Source organism: Tachypleus tridentatus, chromosome 13 (assembly GCF_004210375.1).
Source record: "Tachypleus tridentatus isolate NWPU-2018 chromosome 13, ASM421037v1, whole genome shotgun sequence".
In the NCBI taxonomy this organism is placed as follows: Eukaryota; Metazoa; Arthropoda; class Merostomata; order Xiphosura; family Limulidae; genus Tachypleus; species Tachypleus tridentatus.
In genome coordinates, this window is record NC_134837.1 from 226,579,301 (window position 1) to 226,595,801 (window position 16,501).

At 33.9% G+C, this 16,501-nt stretch overlaps 1 protein-coding gene across 4 annotated transcripts in view; it reads right to left on the reverse strand.

Moving 5' to 3' along the window:
• LOC143239985 (Golgi-associated PDZ and coiled-coil motif-containing protein-like) overlaps positions 1 to 16,501 on the reverse strand; it is an 81,839-nt gene that overhangs the window by 34,612 nt on the left and 30,726 nt on the right. For 2 of the 4 annotated variants that reach the window (XR_013021490.1, XM_076481714.1), the window contains exons 5-8: positions 15,405 to 15,494; positions 14,864 to 15,028; positions 1,463 to 1,554; positions 1,030 to 1,107 (exon numbers count right to left, since the gene is read on the reverse strand). Coding sequence is in view for 2 of the 4 variants with exons in the window: in XM_076481714.1 (XP_076337829.1) it covers positions 1,030 to 1,107; positions 1,463 to 1,554; positions 14,864 to 15,028; positions 15,405 to 15,494 (425 nt within the window). In the remaining 2 variants the exon portion in view is untranslated. The remainder of the gene's footprint in view (positions 1 to 1,029; positions 1,108 to 1,462; positions 1,555 to 14,863; positions 15,029 to 15,404; positions 15,495 to 16,501) is intronic. The other 2 variants (XR_013021491.1, XM_076481715.1) reach the window with 1 other exon arrangement.

Below are 16,501 nucleotides of genomic sequence, written 5' to 3' on the forward strand. Positions count from 1 at the left end.
AATATTTGTTTTATCAAGTGCTGGATATATCTAGATATTTAGATGTAGATCTAATATCAGTTAATAGACTCCTGATACTGTATTATGTACACACTTTGATTTATATGTATAATGACTATGTATACATTAGCAATGGAAAAGGAAACATAGCTGTGATAATATTTCAATAATTAATATTGTACATATAGCATTTTTATGTTGTATATTGACATATCCAATAAAATTTAATTAAAAAGTGTAATAAACAAAAAATAAATCAAAAGAACAGCTAAATGTTTGTCCATGCCCTTATTACTTGGTAAATAATAGCTGAAAGTGAAATTTCAATAAAATTTTATGTTTTAGCAGATCTACTAGTGTGTTTATAAAACCTGAGTAGTTGCTGATAATTTTATATTGGCATAAAACTTCAACTAAACCCTGAATTTACACTTCATGCCTCTCATTTCTGAGCAGCTGCTTGGGCATGACCATCATCACTGTATTGGTGAGGGTGATGTGCCACTGGCATGAACCTGGCTGCTGCTTGCCATGCTTGTTGGATATTCCTTGTACTTTAGATACACACTGGCATTACACCTTTGTTTAGTGCCAGTTTTTTCTTACAAATCCCATTTAAAACTGTTGTTTATTTTTAAAGTCTGATTCCAAAAAGTATTCACTGGCAGTTTTATCACAAGTTCTTGATACAAACTTTGTCCAGACAATGTCAGTTTTAGATGAAAATTTCTGCAGAGAAACTTCTTTTCCATGGGAATGTACTCACATCCATAAGTAACACAGCAAATAACCATACTTGTTTACTCACAAACAACTGTATTAACTATGTCTGTTGAATGAAATCTATCCAGAAAAGTTTGTTATTTTAACCGTCCAACGTCTAAGTTCAATATCACTTTCAACTGCCTATATCTGAGTATAAAAAAGTCATAAACAGTTAAAGGCCACATAAGAATTAAAAGAGAAATAATAAAAACCCACAGCTAAAAAAAAACAACAACCAATTAACTGGTAGCAAAGGTCTCATACCTTAAGTGAAACAAATTACACATTGTAAATATCTCATATCCAAAGAAAAACAACTTGCAGGTAGCAAAAGTTTCATACCTGAAAAAGAACAAGTAACAGGTATGAAAAGTCTTGTAACCTAAAGAAAAACAAGTTACAGGTATCAAATTTATCATACATGCAAAAGAACAAATAGAAAGTACCAAAGGTCTCTTACCTACAGAGACTCAAGTAACAAGTACCAAGGGTCTTACACATAAAAAGAAACAAGTAATTCTCTCATACCCAGAGAGAAACAAGGAAAAGATACCAAAAATCTCATACTCAAAGAGAAACAACTTACTAATAGGAATAATCTCATAGCTAAACAAAAAAATTACACCTGCATTTGAACAAGTAATGTACCATAAGTGTCAATACATAATACAAGAAAGTATAGATAAAATTTATATACCTGAACCTAAATTCACCTTCTCCATCTTCAGTTTCTTCATCACTTGCTTCTTCTGGAGAAACAAAAACAACCTCCATAGTAATCTCTCCTTCCTATATTAGACATGTTGAAATGAAACTTTAGTGATAGTTTGTTTTAGTGTATACAGTGAAAAAAATTAATAATAATTAACTAAGTACCAATTCCCTTTGATGGCACAACCTTTTCAAGTAGATAATAAATTTAAAGTCAAATGCAGTCTTGAAATAGCTATTTCTTACACTTGCATGCAGCTGAAGAACGTGGAAGTTGATTATATTTAAAAATATTTTTAGCAAAGTATACTTTTAACTCATAAAATTCTACAATGTCATGTACTTTGATACTAATATAATATCAAATTGTTGAAATACCCAAAATACTTTACACACTACGTTCCTTAAAGTGCACTATCAACTGCTATATGACATAAATTACAGAATTGCATGAAAATGAGGTTATAGCATAAATCATTTGAATGCACTCTTAGATCACAAAGCCAATCAAAGCTACTGAGCAAAACAATAAAACTATTCATGCTTAGGCTATCAACTGTCAGTTAATTGACAAATAAACCCTTTTAAGAACAAACTGCATGGAATGTCAAGCCTGCATTTAGATTGCACATTAGAACAAATGTATTTGCCCTAAAATTGTTTCTTGCACTTTCTGCCCTAATTTCAAATATGAAAAGTACTTTACTATTATTTGTAATCCACTTATTATGTTTAAATACAGAATAGTTCTTACTAAAAATTATTCTTTTAACAACACAAAAAGATGTTAAGTTAAAACATGGGTTTTTATCATAAATAAAACAGTTAAATGGTTAAGCACAATTCATTAAAAACAAAAGCAGTGAAAAATACTAAATACAAGTGACCAATCATTAGTTATTCTCATGCAACTGTAACCATTATCTACTTATTTTATATACATCAGTACACTGAAGACAAATAAGCTTAACAGGTAAAACAACTGTACATTAGTAAACCTGATGTTATACAGTAAGCAAGAACAATTTCATTCTTCACGTATATAAGGCTTGGTCACTTTGACCAACCTTTTAACCATCACGTAACCATAAATATACACATACTATAACTTTTAATTGGCATGCTATTATTTACCATTACAGGTGTTTTGAACAAAGAAAAATGGATTTTTAATTATTTTGAATTAAATATTTCAGTGTGAAATTACAGATTCTCACTAGTTTGAGCACAAGTTAAAATTAGGAATAACTTTTTCATCTTATAGTAGTTTTTTCAGTGAAGCTATATTTTATGTAATTCCTCTAATCTTACTCTAAACATGTTTGGTACTTTTTACCAACCTTCTAGCTTCTGCAAAAAAAAAAAAGAAATAAATCTGTATTATCTTTTTTTTTTTCTATCCAAAATTAATGCAAATGGTAAAAGAAAATTACAATTATCTATCATAAACATCTCAAGCTTGTAACAGTTTACACATTTCTAGTTTCTTTTATTGCTCTTTGAACCATATATAACTACTGTATTTGTGTAAAAAATCTATTATAATGGCTTTACTATTATATATTTATATTAATATCAGTGTTTTTTTGGTTTAGTATATATTTAGAGATGCATGTAACTTATACTGTTAAATGTGTATTGCAACTGAGAGATGGCTTACACTGTCGGTTTACTACAGTTAGTATCTATAAACCTTGGAAACTATAACTATACATATCTGACCAGGAATGCTTGTTGATTTTAAAAATTAGAAACCTTTAACTTCAGAGAATTAATTTCGGACATTAGTATTTCTACAATGACATCAGGTATCTTTGTCAGTGAAAAGTTAGTGCGTAAAGGAAGTGAGATCAGCCAAGTAAAAAGAGCAGGCTAGCTACCTATTAAGTGAACTATACTGATATCAACTCAAAACTAATTCCCTTATCATGAGCTGTTGATAAAATATTCAGTTCCAGACCAGACAGAAGGCTCAATGTTGTAAAACTTTTGTATATAAAACATTATTTGTAGCAACTGTTAGTAATAACCATTATTATAAGTTGTACATTAAAATGTATTTGTGTTAAGAAAAGAAACTGTGTATATCAATCTTGTTGGCAAATATAATAAATTTGATACATGTCAATATTCAATTAACTTCTAGATTTAGATTCAAATTTCAGTCTTTTTCAAGTCATAATACATAACATATTAAATAAGAGACTCAACCAAAATAAATTATAACTGGCAAGTAACTCTATAAACAACCAGTAAGCAAACAGCTCAAGTATAACAAAGAATTGATTAACATCTTTTAAATGGCATTTTAACTAAGCTGTAAGTGAGTCAAGTTATTTCCCTTACCCTGTCAAGGTGAATGTGGCAATAGCAACTTTTAATATCTAGGCTGAATAATTAAAAAACTGTTATAAGAATGAGCTAGCCTATAGTAATGTGGTATACTAAAATATCTTCTTTTTAATGGTTGTAAATAACGTATTAACAAATGTCAGAAAGACTTACCGACATTTTTGTGACAGTATGGTATAAAAGGGCCCAAAATGTAGGTTTGGCTTTTTTTTATGTATGTAAATTGAGGTGGTTGGAAGCTATAATATTAAATTTTACCTTAGCAGTTTCTATAAGTTAAAATTTGTATTAAAACTCTGAAGCTCAAACAGAGATTGATAAATACCTAAACTTGGCAATTTTGAGTGTCTGAGTGTTCTGTGATACAGAGAAATTGACAAATATATTTTTTTGGAAATAAAGAAATTATAATATATTAGAATTTACATATTAACTATGTTTTGTTGCCAAGTTTATTTACATACATTGTTGATAAAAGTCATTAAATTAATTTTTTAATATAAGTGTAAAAATTGTGAAATGTGCACTTTTACCTATCTATATCCAAAGGTTATCAATTCACAAGAATCTTAAAAATTGTGTAGTAAAGTGCATTGAATATCCCTGTTGTTAAAAATATTCAAGTGAAACCCAATAAAACCCTAGAACATTCAACAGGTGTACCTGACATGCTCAGACAAGCCATCAATTAAAACAAGTTTTACAGTGTGATAACTCAATATCCAACAAAGCAGAAAAGTTTGGCCCTCAAAAACAGGAAGTTCACGGCCTTCACATGTAGATAAGTTTCTCAATAGGTGTGATGGTGTAGCCATACAGAATAAAACAGGATTTGCATATTTTTGAAAGAAATCAATCTTTATGTCTCCACAGAGAGGCATACTATTTTTCCCATTATCTCTTCTTCCAAACATTTTTCAATCAACTCAAAAACAGGAAGTTCATGGCCTTCACATGTAGATAAGTTTCTCAATGGGTGTGATGGTGTAGCCATACAAAATAAAACAGGATTAGCATATTTTTGAAAGAAATCAATTTTTATGTCTCCACAGAGAGGCATACTATTTTTCCCATTATCTCTTCTTCCAAACATTTTTCAATCAACTGCCATTCCTTCATTTCTTGTCAGATTGACTTCAAACTTGGCAAGATTATACCTTTGTCCAATACACCCAGATAACCTTTTCATTTTTTTTAGCTCCTTTGCAGTCACATTTATGGCAAATCTAGATGAAAATTGGCACAAGTATTAACATTTTCCTAAATTGAAAATGTATTTCCAAGTAACTATTTTACCTCAACTGACACATTAGCTACTCCTTGACCTTACTTTGCTCATCTAAGCATTATTCTCACTTGCTCCAGTCTTTTATATTCCATATAAATGTTCTTGGAATTACAAGACTCTCTCCACCCACATCAATGTATTTTCTATCCTGGCACTGTATATTAGCATCTTACTCAGCTAATATAATCACCTTTTCTAGACTTACACAATCCCAGTCATTAACACAAGCTCTTAGTGGGAAGGAAGGGTGGAAGAGTATCAAATCTAATCTGGTATTACAAGTACGTTCCTGCAGAGGCTAGTGCCTCTCCTACTGACATTTGAGAAAACATCTAGTGACCCAGATAGTAGGGCCTATGATCTTCCCTTCTTCTCCAAGAGTGAAAAAAACACTCCAGAGAAAAACCTTTTCCTCACCACCACAGTTATTGAAAACTGGATGTAGTAAGGAATCTTTAGCTCCACTAGCAGAAGCTGCAGATATTATTAACATTGGGAGTCCTGAAAAACAGTGCAATAGGTAAACTAAGTTCCCTAAATTTTTAAAAGCAAATCAACCCAGAATTATTCATTCCTATGAGTGACAGACAGACAGGATACTCTTTCAATTTACTCGTGAAAGTCCATAAGGGGCAGTCCAGCAAAATATGGTAAAATACCATTTGGTGTGTGCCTACCTGATCTTATGGAACACTTGCCTATTGCAACCAGTAAGAAGTATAGTTAAAATGGTTTCTAGTGCAAAATTGGATTAAAACACAAAGAAAACACCAGTTTGGGCAACAACATTTGGCAAAGAGTGAGATCCAATGACAAAAACCTAAGGAACCCTGAAAAGTAAAGAGAAAAAATGAGGACTAAAGTACTTTACCTTAATATCTAGCAGGTGGTATTAAAATGGCCACAGGGAAGAGTCAAATCCTCAGAAAAAGAAACTGCTAGATCATGTAAAGAATGTGAGAAAAAAGTATTGGTTTTGTTAGTTGTTTGATTTGGTGTTTTATGGCACAAAGCAACTAGACTACCTGTGCCAAACATCTGGCAAAAAAATAAAGTAAAATTATTAAAATCATAAAAGGAAATTCAGATAAAACAAAACAAAGTTGAATTTTTAAATTAAAAACGTAAATAGCATTAAATCCAATTTTTACATCTAGTCTACAGTGGTAAGAGACAAACTACAGAAATACAAGTTGTACAGGACTTTCTGCAGCATAATTGAAATTATTATAACTCACCAGGAAGATTAAAGGTTAACAGGTAAGTTCAATAACCACCATTAGTCACCTGAAGTTGGCCTTTCTAGTCCTGGTTTCAAGTTATTCAATGTTATGACCATTTTCTAATTTCAAATTGAACTAGATGTACTTTAATTCTTAAAAGCGAAACACATTAGAAAAAGGTCTAATGTATAAATTAAAAAAAAGTAAACAACTTAAACAGCATTTAAAAGATTAATGACCTTTTAAAAACTAAAGACATTTCTAAGGTGGACAATGTCACCATCGCCAATAACACTAATGTTATGGATAAACCTTAGGAAAAAACATGTTTAAAATGGCAAGAGACTACAATGTGGCTTATTGTAACCTGAGTGTTACACAGACAACACACTAGTGCATCAGTTACAGATAAAAGAAAATGATGAGTTAAAAATCTGTGATCACTGTGTAGTCTAGTTAGAACAACGTCCTCTTTCCTATCATTACGGTAGTGAGACAACCAAAGTCCAATCGAGGGTTTTATTCAGAAAAGCTTGTTTTCACGTTGCTCACTCCAAGTTAACTACCAACTGGCATGGAGCCGAGACATGAATACAGGACCATAGTCCATGTATGGAATTGGCACAGCAGTGATAGTGCCACAGCAGACAGATTTAGCTGGGATGCTGACGAGCCCATTCCTGCAAATACCAATGTGGCCAGGCATCCAGAAAAACTGGATAAAGGCAGATGTTAAAGAGAAATGGACCAGTCAGTTTTGAATATCGACGAGAACAAGGTGTGAACTAATGTGAAGCGATTCCAGGACCAATAGAGAACTGAGTGAGTCAGTATAAATAGTGCAATTTGTGTACTGCCTAGCTTTTATGTGATCCAGGGCAAGAGAGATAGCATACAGTTCAGCAATGAACACAGAAACTGTAGAGGAGATTCTGTGCTCAACCACCGAATCACAAACCATGGCAGAGCCCACACAGTCACCTGATTTTCAACTGTTCATATAAATAGGAATGGAAGGATGGTTTAAAAGATGTTCAACAAATAATGCAGAATTTCCAATTAGGAGTATCTGCTTTTCTCAGATTTCTTAAAGAAAGGTCACATTTGGGGACTATAATAAGCCATGGTGGGTTGGGCTGACCAGTGGATACAGCAATGTCATCCAAAGACAGACCCAATTCATCCAACTGTGCCTAGATATGAAGGCCAAATGGAGCAATGACAGATTGTCTGTTCTGAAAAAGTATAGCCCACTGAGGAAGGAAAACACAATCCCAGGTGTGATGTTCTGGTAAGGAATGAAGTTTTGAAGCATACTGTAAAGACAGTTGTAAATGGTGGAAGTGCAAAGAAGGTTCATGAGACTCTGTGTATAAACTCTCAACTGGGGAAATGTGGAAAGCCCTGGTGCAGAGATAAAGTCCCTGATGATGTATGGGACCCAGTATCTTCCAGGTTGAGGTCCTGGCAAAGCCATAGACCAGTGATCCATAGTATAGTTTCGATCAAGTAAGAGCACGATATATTTTTAACACAGATCATTGATCCGCTCTCCAAGTGGTGGAAGAAAGGATAGGGAGGATGTTCAATGCTCTTGTACGTTTGACCCATAGCTGCTTGATGTGTGGTATAAAGGTCAGCTTATGGTCAAAGATAAGCCCCAAGAACAGGTAGCACAACTTCACTAAAACAGAGTTCAGTACCAGGGCAAATACTCCATTGGTGGTAAAAGTATATGCATACAGTTTTAGAGAGGGATATAAGTTAAAACCATTTGCTGTGGTCCACTTCAGTAAATGGTTGAGGGCAGTCTGTAGCTGCCACTCAATATATCTCATATTCATATCTCATGAATGACATGAGATGTGAATGTCATCAACATAGAGCCCTTTTGCAACAGTAAGAGGGAGTTGTTCAGTGATGGCGTTAATCTTTATGCTGAAAAATGTGTCACTCAAAACACAGCCCTGAGGAACTCCAAATTCCTGTAGAAAAAAGTGGGAATCACCTGTCAATTGAAAATTTTTAATAAAGAATGGACAAATGGCCATGTAACCTATATAAATGAGGGCATTGCAAAATGTCCTCCATATTGTATCATAAACCTTCTCAACATCAAAGAATATTGATAAAAGATGTTGTCACTTGAGAAAGACTTCTCTGATTGATGTTTCAAGACAAATCATGTGGTCCATGGTGGAGTGCTGTTGTCGGAACCCACACTGGGTGGATGAGAGGAGGTTGTCTGATTAAAGGAACCAAAAAAGACGAGTATTAATCATCCTCTCTAAGGTCTTACGGTCTTACAGAGACAGCTCGTTAAAGCAATTGGATGGTAGTTTGAATGAATCTTGGGATCCTTTCCAGGTTTAGAGAAATATAGGACAATAGCCTGGTTCCAAGCATCAGGAAAAACATTATCCTGCCAGAAGAATAGCAAGAGAAGCAGGAGGTACATGGCACAGCATTTCCTTGTGTACATCATCATGTCTGACTGATGTACTGCCAGACCAATGATGGGCCAGTTTGAGTTCCATCAGCGTAAAGGGACGATTATAGTCATATAGACAATCAGCTCGAAAGGAAAGAGGTGATTGCTTTTCCAGTCTTGATGGCTAAAAAGGTGGAGAATAAAGCAGAAGTGCTAGATACCCAGCAAAACCTAGAGTATCAGCTATATCCTGGCCATCAGAGAGCAAGATCGAGAGAGGGACTGAATTATATTGCCCACCGATCCTTTCAATCTTGTCCCATATGACTTTGGAACTGGTAGTAGAAGATAAGCTGGTTGTGAACTTAATCCAAGCATCCTTCTGGCTTTGACACCTTACCCACTAAACATGTGCACTGGCCTGCTGGAAAGAGATGTGGTTCGAGAGTGTGGGATATGTACGAATAGTGTCTCAAGCCCCTTTTTGAACCTTCCGTACTATGTGGCAGGCAAGATTCCACCACAGACAAGGAAAACATGGAAAACATGTCAAGGTTTGAGGAATACATTTAGGAATACTTTATAATACAGTCAGTTACTGCCGAAACACAGTCATCTATTGATGGTTTAGAGATCATGGCAGGATCAAGTTCTGGGAGAGCAGTGAAAGAGGGATAGTTTGCATCTGGAAATGTGGGTCAGGTGGCATTAACCACAGACAGTCTTTCTCAAAATTATAGGAAAATGATCACTGCCTCGTGGGTTACTGTTCACCCTCCATAAAAATTGGGGAATAGTGAAGGAAAGCAAATTGAGAGATCAATAGCAGTAAAGGACTGACTAGGTGCATGAAAATAAGTATGAGAACCAGTATTGAAAGGAGAAAGGTTGTCATCAGAGAGCATACACTGTACAGAGCTACCCCTCAATCAATATCAGCACTTTCCCCAGAGGGGATGATGTCCATTAATGTTCCCCTGGATTAAAAAGGAAGACGGCAACTGTTCAATGAGAACATCAAGAACATATTCATCATAGGTCTCACAGGGCAACAGGTAAAGAGAACATACAGTGATGGTACAAACCAAAGAAATACAGATGGCTATGGCTATGGCCTCCAAGGGTGTGTCAAGTGGCTAAAAACAGGGTGGGCTCATTGTGATCAACCAACAGTGCCACCCCTCCCTGCACTCATCCATCACACAGCCTGTCATTTCTATATAAAAAAAACTGCCAAAAAGATGAGTGTATTAGCAGATTTCAAAATGTTTCTTATAAGGAAAGTCATACAGGATGGTAGAAAGAAATCAGTGCTTTGATACCATCCAGATTAGAACGTAAACCTTGACAGTTCCATTGTATCAAGGTGACCATTTTTATTTATGTGTAGATGAATTAGGTGGAGAGCCCTTCTGTTTATGTCCACTTCTTTTTTCTTTATTGTCTTTAAAGGAGGGAGGTCTGTCAACCTTTGTGGATCTTGTTCTGGATTGATTGGGCAGGTCTTTGTCGTTGGAAAAGGATTTTAGCAACTGAAGATGTGAACGAATGATCGTTCTGCATTTTGGAGTGGGAGAAGAAGATGTACCCAAAGAAATGCCAGTACCTGGAACCAAAGGAAACAGATTTTTGGGTTTGCTGGAATGTATGTTAGGGACAGAGATGGGTGTTGACGTTGATTCATCAACTTTTTTAACCATGGAAATCAAAGGATTTTTCATTTGGTTTGAGAATGATTCTTTTGGAGGCACAGAGAGATTCGTCTGCACAGCAACTTTCGAGCCTCAGGTAAATTAATGTTTTGGTTCATCTTCACATGCTGCACCTCTTTTTCTTCCAACCATTTAGGGCAAGAACGAAAGTAGGATGGGTGAGAGCCTTTGGAATTGACACAACGAGGTTCTGGTTTACACTCATAGGCATCGTGGTCTTTGCCACCACAATGAACACACATCAAGGAACCATGACATGATGCCTTCAAGTGACCGAGCCACTCACGCTGGAAATAGGTGAGGGGGTTTGGAATGCATGGCCGTACCTTGTAATTAAGATAACTTGCCTCGATGGTGGCAGGTAAATGTGATGATGTAAATGTTAAAATGAGGACATTGGTCAGCATCATAATTCCATTTTTGTGAGTTGAGATATGTCTTAATGCAGAAACTACTTGGATGGAGAAACCAGTGAGAATCTCTGACTCGGGGATGTTCTTCAAATCCCTCTCAACAATAACTCTTCGTGACAAGTTCAAAGTAGCATGAGGTGTAACCTCAATGGGTATATCCCCAATCACCTTTGAATGCAAGAGGAGTTCACTGTGTTGAGATGTGGATGTTTCCACCAATATGTCACCAGAGTGAAGCTTTTTGACTGACTTTGGAGAGCCAACAAGTCCCTCTAGTCCCTTCTGAATCAAAAAGGGAGACATTTGGCCTAAAGGTTTGTCTGAAAGACAATGTAGTATAAGAAAATGAGGTACAGGTGTTACAGATGCTGAAGATTGCTGCTCAGAATCTTCAAGATGTCATTGTTTACCTATGGACAGTTTTTTCACTATTTTATTTAAGTTTTTATTTGGAGGATCCATGATAAAAAAGAATTTTTCTGTGTCCACTGACCCCAACCCACCATGGAGTCCTATGAGGGGACTCACTATAATGCCAAACAAGGACACCCCAGCAATGCGAGGGTTTCATGAGCACTGTACCCAAACACCAAGCACCAGATACAACATCCACATCACCAGCCAACTGACCATAGAGGAGCCACCCCAAGGCTGCCCATCTACAGAAATTTAAGGCCAAAGTTATGTGTTAGGGTTAGACTCCTCAACCATCAAGATCCTCTCCTTCCTTTCATGATTCACCACGATTGGGTGAACGTTTAGATCCCAGAGGAGGTAAAATGAAAGAACAGAACCTTCCGTAGGAGGTCCCCTCACCACATACAGGAATCCAGACCAAGGAAATGTATTGGGAGATGCCCACATACCAGCCTGTAAGATGTTCCCCTGCAGGTAATTGAAATGAGCACCAGAAGACACAGAAATGTGATGAATCTGATAAGACATGACTCTCCAGAATAAGCAACATGAATATTTGCATATCCATATGATTTATGTAATTGTGAATATACCTCTGGTAACTGAAGGATCTCAATGAGCACAGATTCAAGTAATATAACAATGTGTAGGGACAACAAGGGACCTGTTGGTCCATCTTAACTGGACCACCCTCTAAGCCAAATTAAAAACAAACAAACTAACCCTTATAATTTATATATTTGTCCAGAATATTTTAAAACTCACTCAAATTGACTGCCTCCATAGTATCCAAAGGCAACCCATACCATTAGGCAATAACTCAATTTGAAAAATAAAATTGTCTCAGTTGAGAACAGCATATACTTTGCCTAAATTTATATTTGTGTTCCTTACTTCTATACTTCTAGCTGTTAAGTGTGAAAAATGTTGATGCATCAACATCATTAGTTCCTTTTACAATCTCAGACACTTCAATCAGGTACCCCTCTAACTCTTCTTTTTTTTCAAGAGTAAACAATTTTTAAGAATCTTAATCTCTCCTCATATAACAATCTTTCCATTGCAGGCACCATTTTAGTAACATTCCTTTGAACCATTTCCAACAATTCAATGTATATTAAGATAAGGAGTCCAAGACTGAACACAATACTCCAAATTTGGTCCAATGAGTGACTTCTACAGTGAAATTATAACTTCTTTATACTTTTATTCAATATTTTGTAAATACAATTTAAAATCGTATTTGTCCTACCATTAGCAAGAACACACTTCTTGGGTGGATTAAGAGACTGATTTACCATTATATAAAACTCTTTAATTTTATGACACTTTTAAGGTCATTCCCATCCAAATTATACTTATAATTCAAGTTATAACCCATGTGCAATATCTTGCATTTATCTTGATTAAAATATATCTGCCATTTATTTGCCCAATAATAAATCATTTTATAAAGTAGCAGCATACTCTTCACAGCCAGCAACACCTTGGACATAGAAATGGTCAGCAAATTTAAGTATTTTATTAACCATTCTTTCATCTGTGGTCACTAATGTAAATTAAAAAGAGCAATGATCCTAAGACTAAGCCCTGATATACATAACTTAAAATATTAATCCAGTTTGATTAAGCTCCATTTATAACAACCATCTGCTCTATTCCATCAAGCAACTCTTCCATCCAGTTAGTTAATTTATCTCTTACAAATACAGAGATAAGTTTATTTACAAGCCTTTTATGTGGCACTTTGTCAAATGCTTTCTGAAAATCCAGATACACCAAATCTATACCTTTACTCCAATTTACATATGCAGTAACATTTCATAGTGTGTTAAAAGATTTGTAAAACACAAGTTTCCCTTAGTGAAATCATGTTGACTATCGGATAAAATTCTAAACTTCTTTAAATGACTTTGCAAAGTGTCTTTTATTAGACTTTCCAAAACTTTTTCCACAACTGTTATAAGATTAATAGGCCTATAATTACTGGGACAACTACTACTACCTCCCTTCAAGAGAGAAGTGGCATTAGCTAATTTCTAATCTGTTGGTACTTGTCCACCATTCAAGAACAATTGTGGCAAGTGTCTCATTTATTCAATTCTTGACCTTTAAAACACTCAGGAAAATACTATCTCATCCAGGACCCTTATCATTCTTTAAACGCCCAATTTTATTTTAATAAACTCACAATTTATGCAGTTGTCATGTTTTCATCTGTCAGTTGTTCAAGATAAAGAATACTGCTGAAGTCTTCATTAATAGAAACTAAAGAAAACTTCAGAACTTAATAACCTAGCCATTTCATAATCATCAAATACAAGCCTTCCTTTTGTCATCCCTTGTGGGTCCTATCCCCATCCTAACATTTTGTTTACTCTTAATGTACTTTAAAAAAACTCATTGAACCTAATTTTTATGTTTTCATCCAAATTTTTTTCATACATCCTTTTGGATATCATAATTTCTTGTTTGTCCAAGTTTTTTATCTTTTACAATCTTCTATAATACCAGTCAATTTAGATTTCTTAAATTTGTGATGCTTTTCTTTAATTTTATCCATTATACCCTTTGTGAGCCAAACTGGATTTTTTACTTGCAGCTACCCTTTTCTTTCTTTAAGGAGTGTATTTGTTTTCAATATTGAAAATTTTTCCATAATTATTCAATGTCTCCAAATAACTCAGCTACCCAATTCACAGCAGATAATTCTTGTATTCCTTCAAAATTTGGAAACAAAACACATTGTTCCTGATTTCCACATAAAGTAAAACATAAAACCTAATAGCACAATGATCACTTGTATCTAGGTGTTCCTCAAATTCCATCCTCTGAACTATTTCTATATTAGAAGTTAACAATAAATCTAAAATATTATTTCTAGTGGGTTCCTTGACCAATTGGTGAAGAAATCCATCTTGAACAATTTCCAAAACCTTCTTCCCTTAAAACTTAATATGTCTGGAATTAAAATCACCTATAATTATGACTTCATTAACAGCTGAAATCTTAATCTAACTGTAAAGTTTCTCACTAATTTCATCACTTTCACCTACAAAAAACCTGTGCTTCACTCATTGGCAAATTCAAACAAATACTTAACAAAATTATGAGCAAAAGCCAAATGGCACCTGCACAAATTAAAGTGAAATGAACTCCAAAGTTACAATAAAACAAGAAGTACTCTCAGAAAGTAGAAAATACACAAACCTTTTACTGGCAACTAAAGGAAGAACTTTGAGTTCTTACACAAATGTAAAAGTTAGTAAAACACAGTATGAAAACCTAATGAAAATTTACTAAAATACTTGTAAAATTGACATGGAAATGAGTAAAAATTTTAGACAATTTTGCAGAATGACAAGTTAAAAAAGATAAAGTTGAGTTAAAGTATGATTTTTAATGCAAAATGTTACTGGATATAACAGCAACTAGGCTTTCATAATTTATTAGCTGGAATTCTAAGTCTTAACAGGGTTTATGACTAGAACACTTTATAAGAGAAACTTAAAAATATGCTACAAAGAAAAGAAAGAAAGAAAATAATTTACCTGACTAGATAAAATCTTCACTGCTTCATCATGACAGGCTTGCCGTAAATCAATATTGTTAACAGATAAAACAGCATCTCCAACAAATAAGTTACCACTGCGTGATGCTGGCTGGTTGGGATGAATTTCAGAAATTAAAATTGGAACACCGTGTTCCCTTCCTCCCTGAAAAAAAATTGGGTTGAGAAACTAAATAATATGTCTCTGAATTTAATAGTAGAATTATAAATAAAAAGAGAGAACACTTATAAATTTGGTAACTCACAGAGTAAAAAAAAAAGCTATTTAAACCAGATGTATCAAAATTACACATTCACCTTTAACCATTATCTTACAATATACAAGTCAGATAAAACTAACTCAATAACCTAATCAGTCAATACCTTCTTCATTTTTTCGTTTGTTTGTAAAAAAAACAACAAAAAATGAGAGAATTAGTTTAACATTGAAATAAACCTGTTTTATTTCATACTTTTCTGACGTTCAAGGTCTAAAGCTATTATTATTTGTTCACAAATAACACTATGTATAATACACTTACAGTGATAGATATTCCTAGACCTTCACTTTCCCCTTTTGTGAGATGAACAGTGCGAATTTGTCCAATACCCTGTCTTGAATGTTGGCTTTCCTGCATTTCATGTAAGAAAACAAAAATCAATTACACTTTAGGAAATATTAAAGAATTAACTAAAACAACGACAGAAGAAAAAAGACATATATATATATCCTGAAGAGTTTAATGCTTCAGTATGTACATAGATCTTTTCTAAATATTCAATTATATTAAAATAATGTAACTGCCATTCTTAAAGATAAGCTGAAAATTAACTAGTTCAATACAAGATATATATTTGTCAAAGTACAAGTAATATCACACAAATAATTTTTCATATCAGAGAAAATAACTTGAATTATAAAAGATGGTTGTTAATAAAAGCTCTATGTAACGAAATTAATTATTCTTGGAAACACTGTCTTGAGTTCCTCAATAAATGCATGGATTCTAATTGCAAAAAGTTTTAAAAACAAATAAAAATATTCCTATCACTAATATTTTACTATATGAATTAAAGAAAATTAATTAAAACTGAGGTAGGACCTTTTAGTTTTATATTATCTATATAGTTCTATTACTATTTAATAATTGATTCAGAATGTTTACTTACTTTTTCTGTATAATATATACAAGTATGCAGGGTAGGTTATTTTAATGTTTGAAACAGCTAAGGGCTTTATGTGATAGAAAAAATAAACACTAAGTTATCTTATGTTTTGTATTTCCAAATGTATATGATAATGCAACCACAACCAAATAAAACTAGATTTATCTTATGTATGTATACACACACACAAAATTTGTTATAAACAAAACCAAGCCCAAATAAATATAAAAAAAAAAAAGCACTAACTGAAAGGATTCCCAGGGTACAGGCTATTAAATTTGGAATATAAAATGTAATTAGGTTTTGGAGGTGACTTTGGAAATAGGACACATGTTGCAGAGAGGACACACTGTCTATCAGTCTTAAATTCCATTTGCCAGTCTCACATGAAGAATAATTAAATAATGAAATAAATAAATGAAAAGAAATAGAAATTAGGAAAGTGAGAAGTGAGTGTTCAAGCCCACCACAT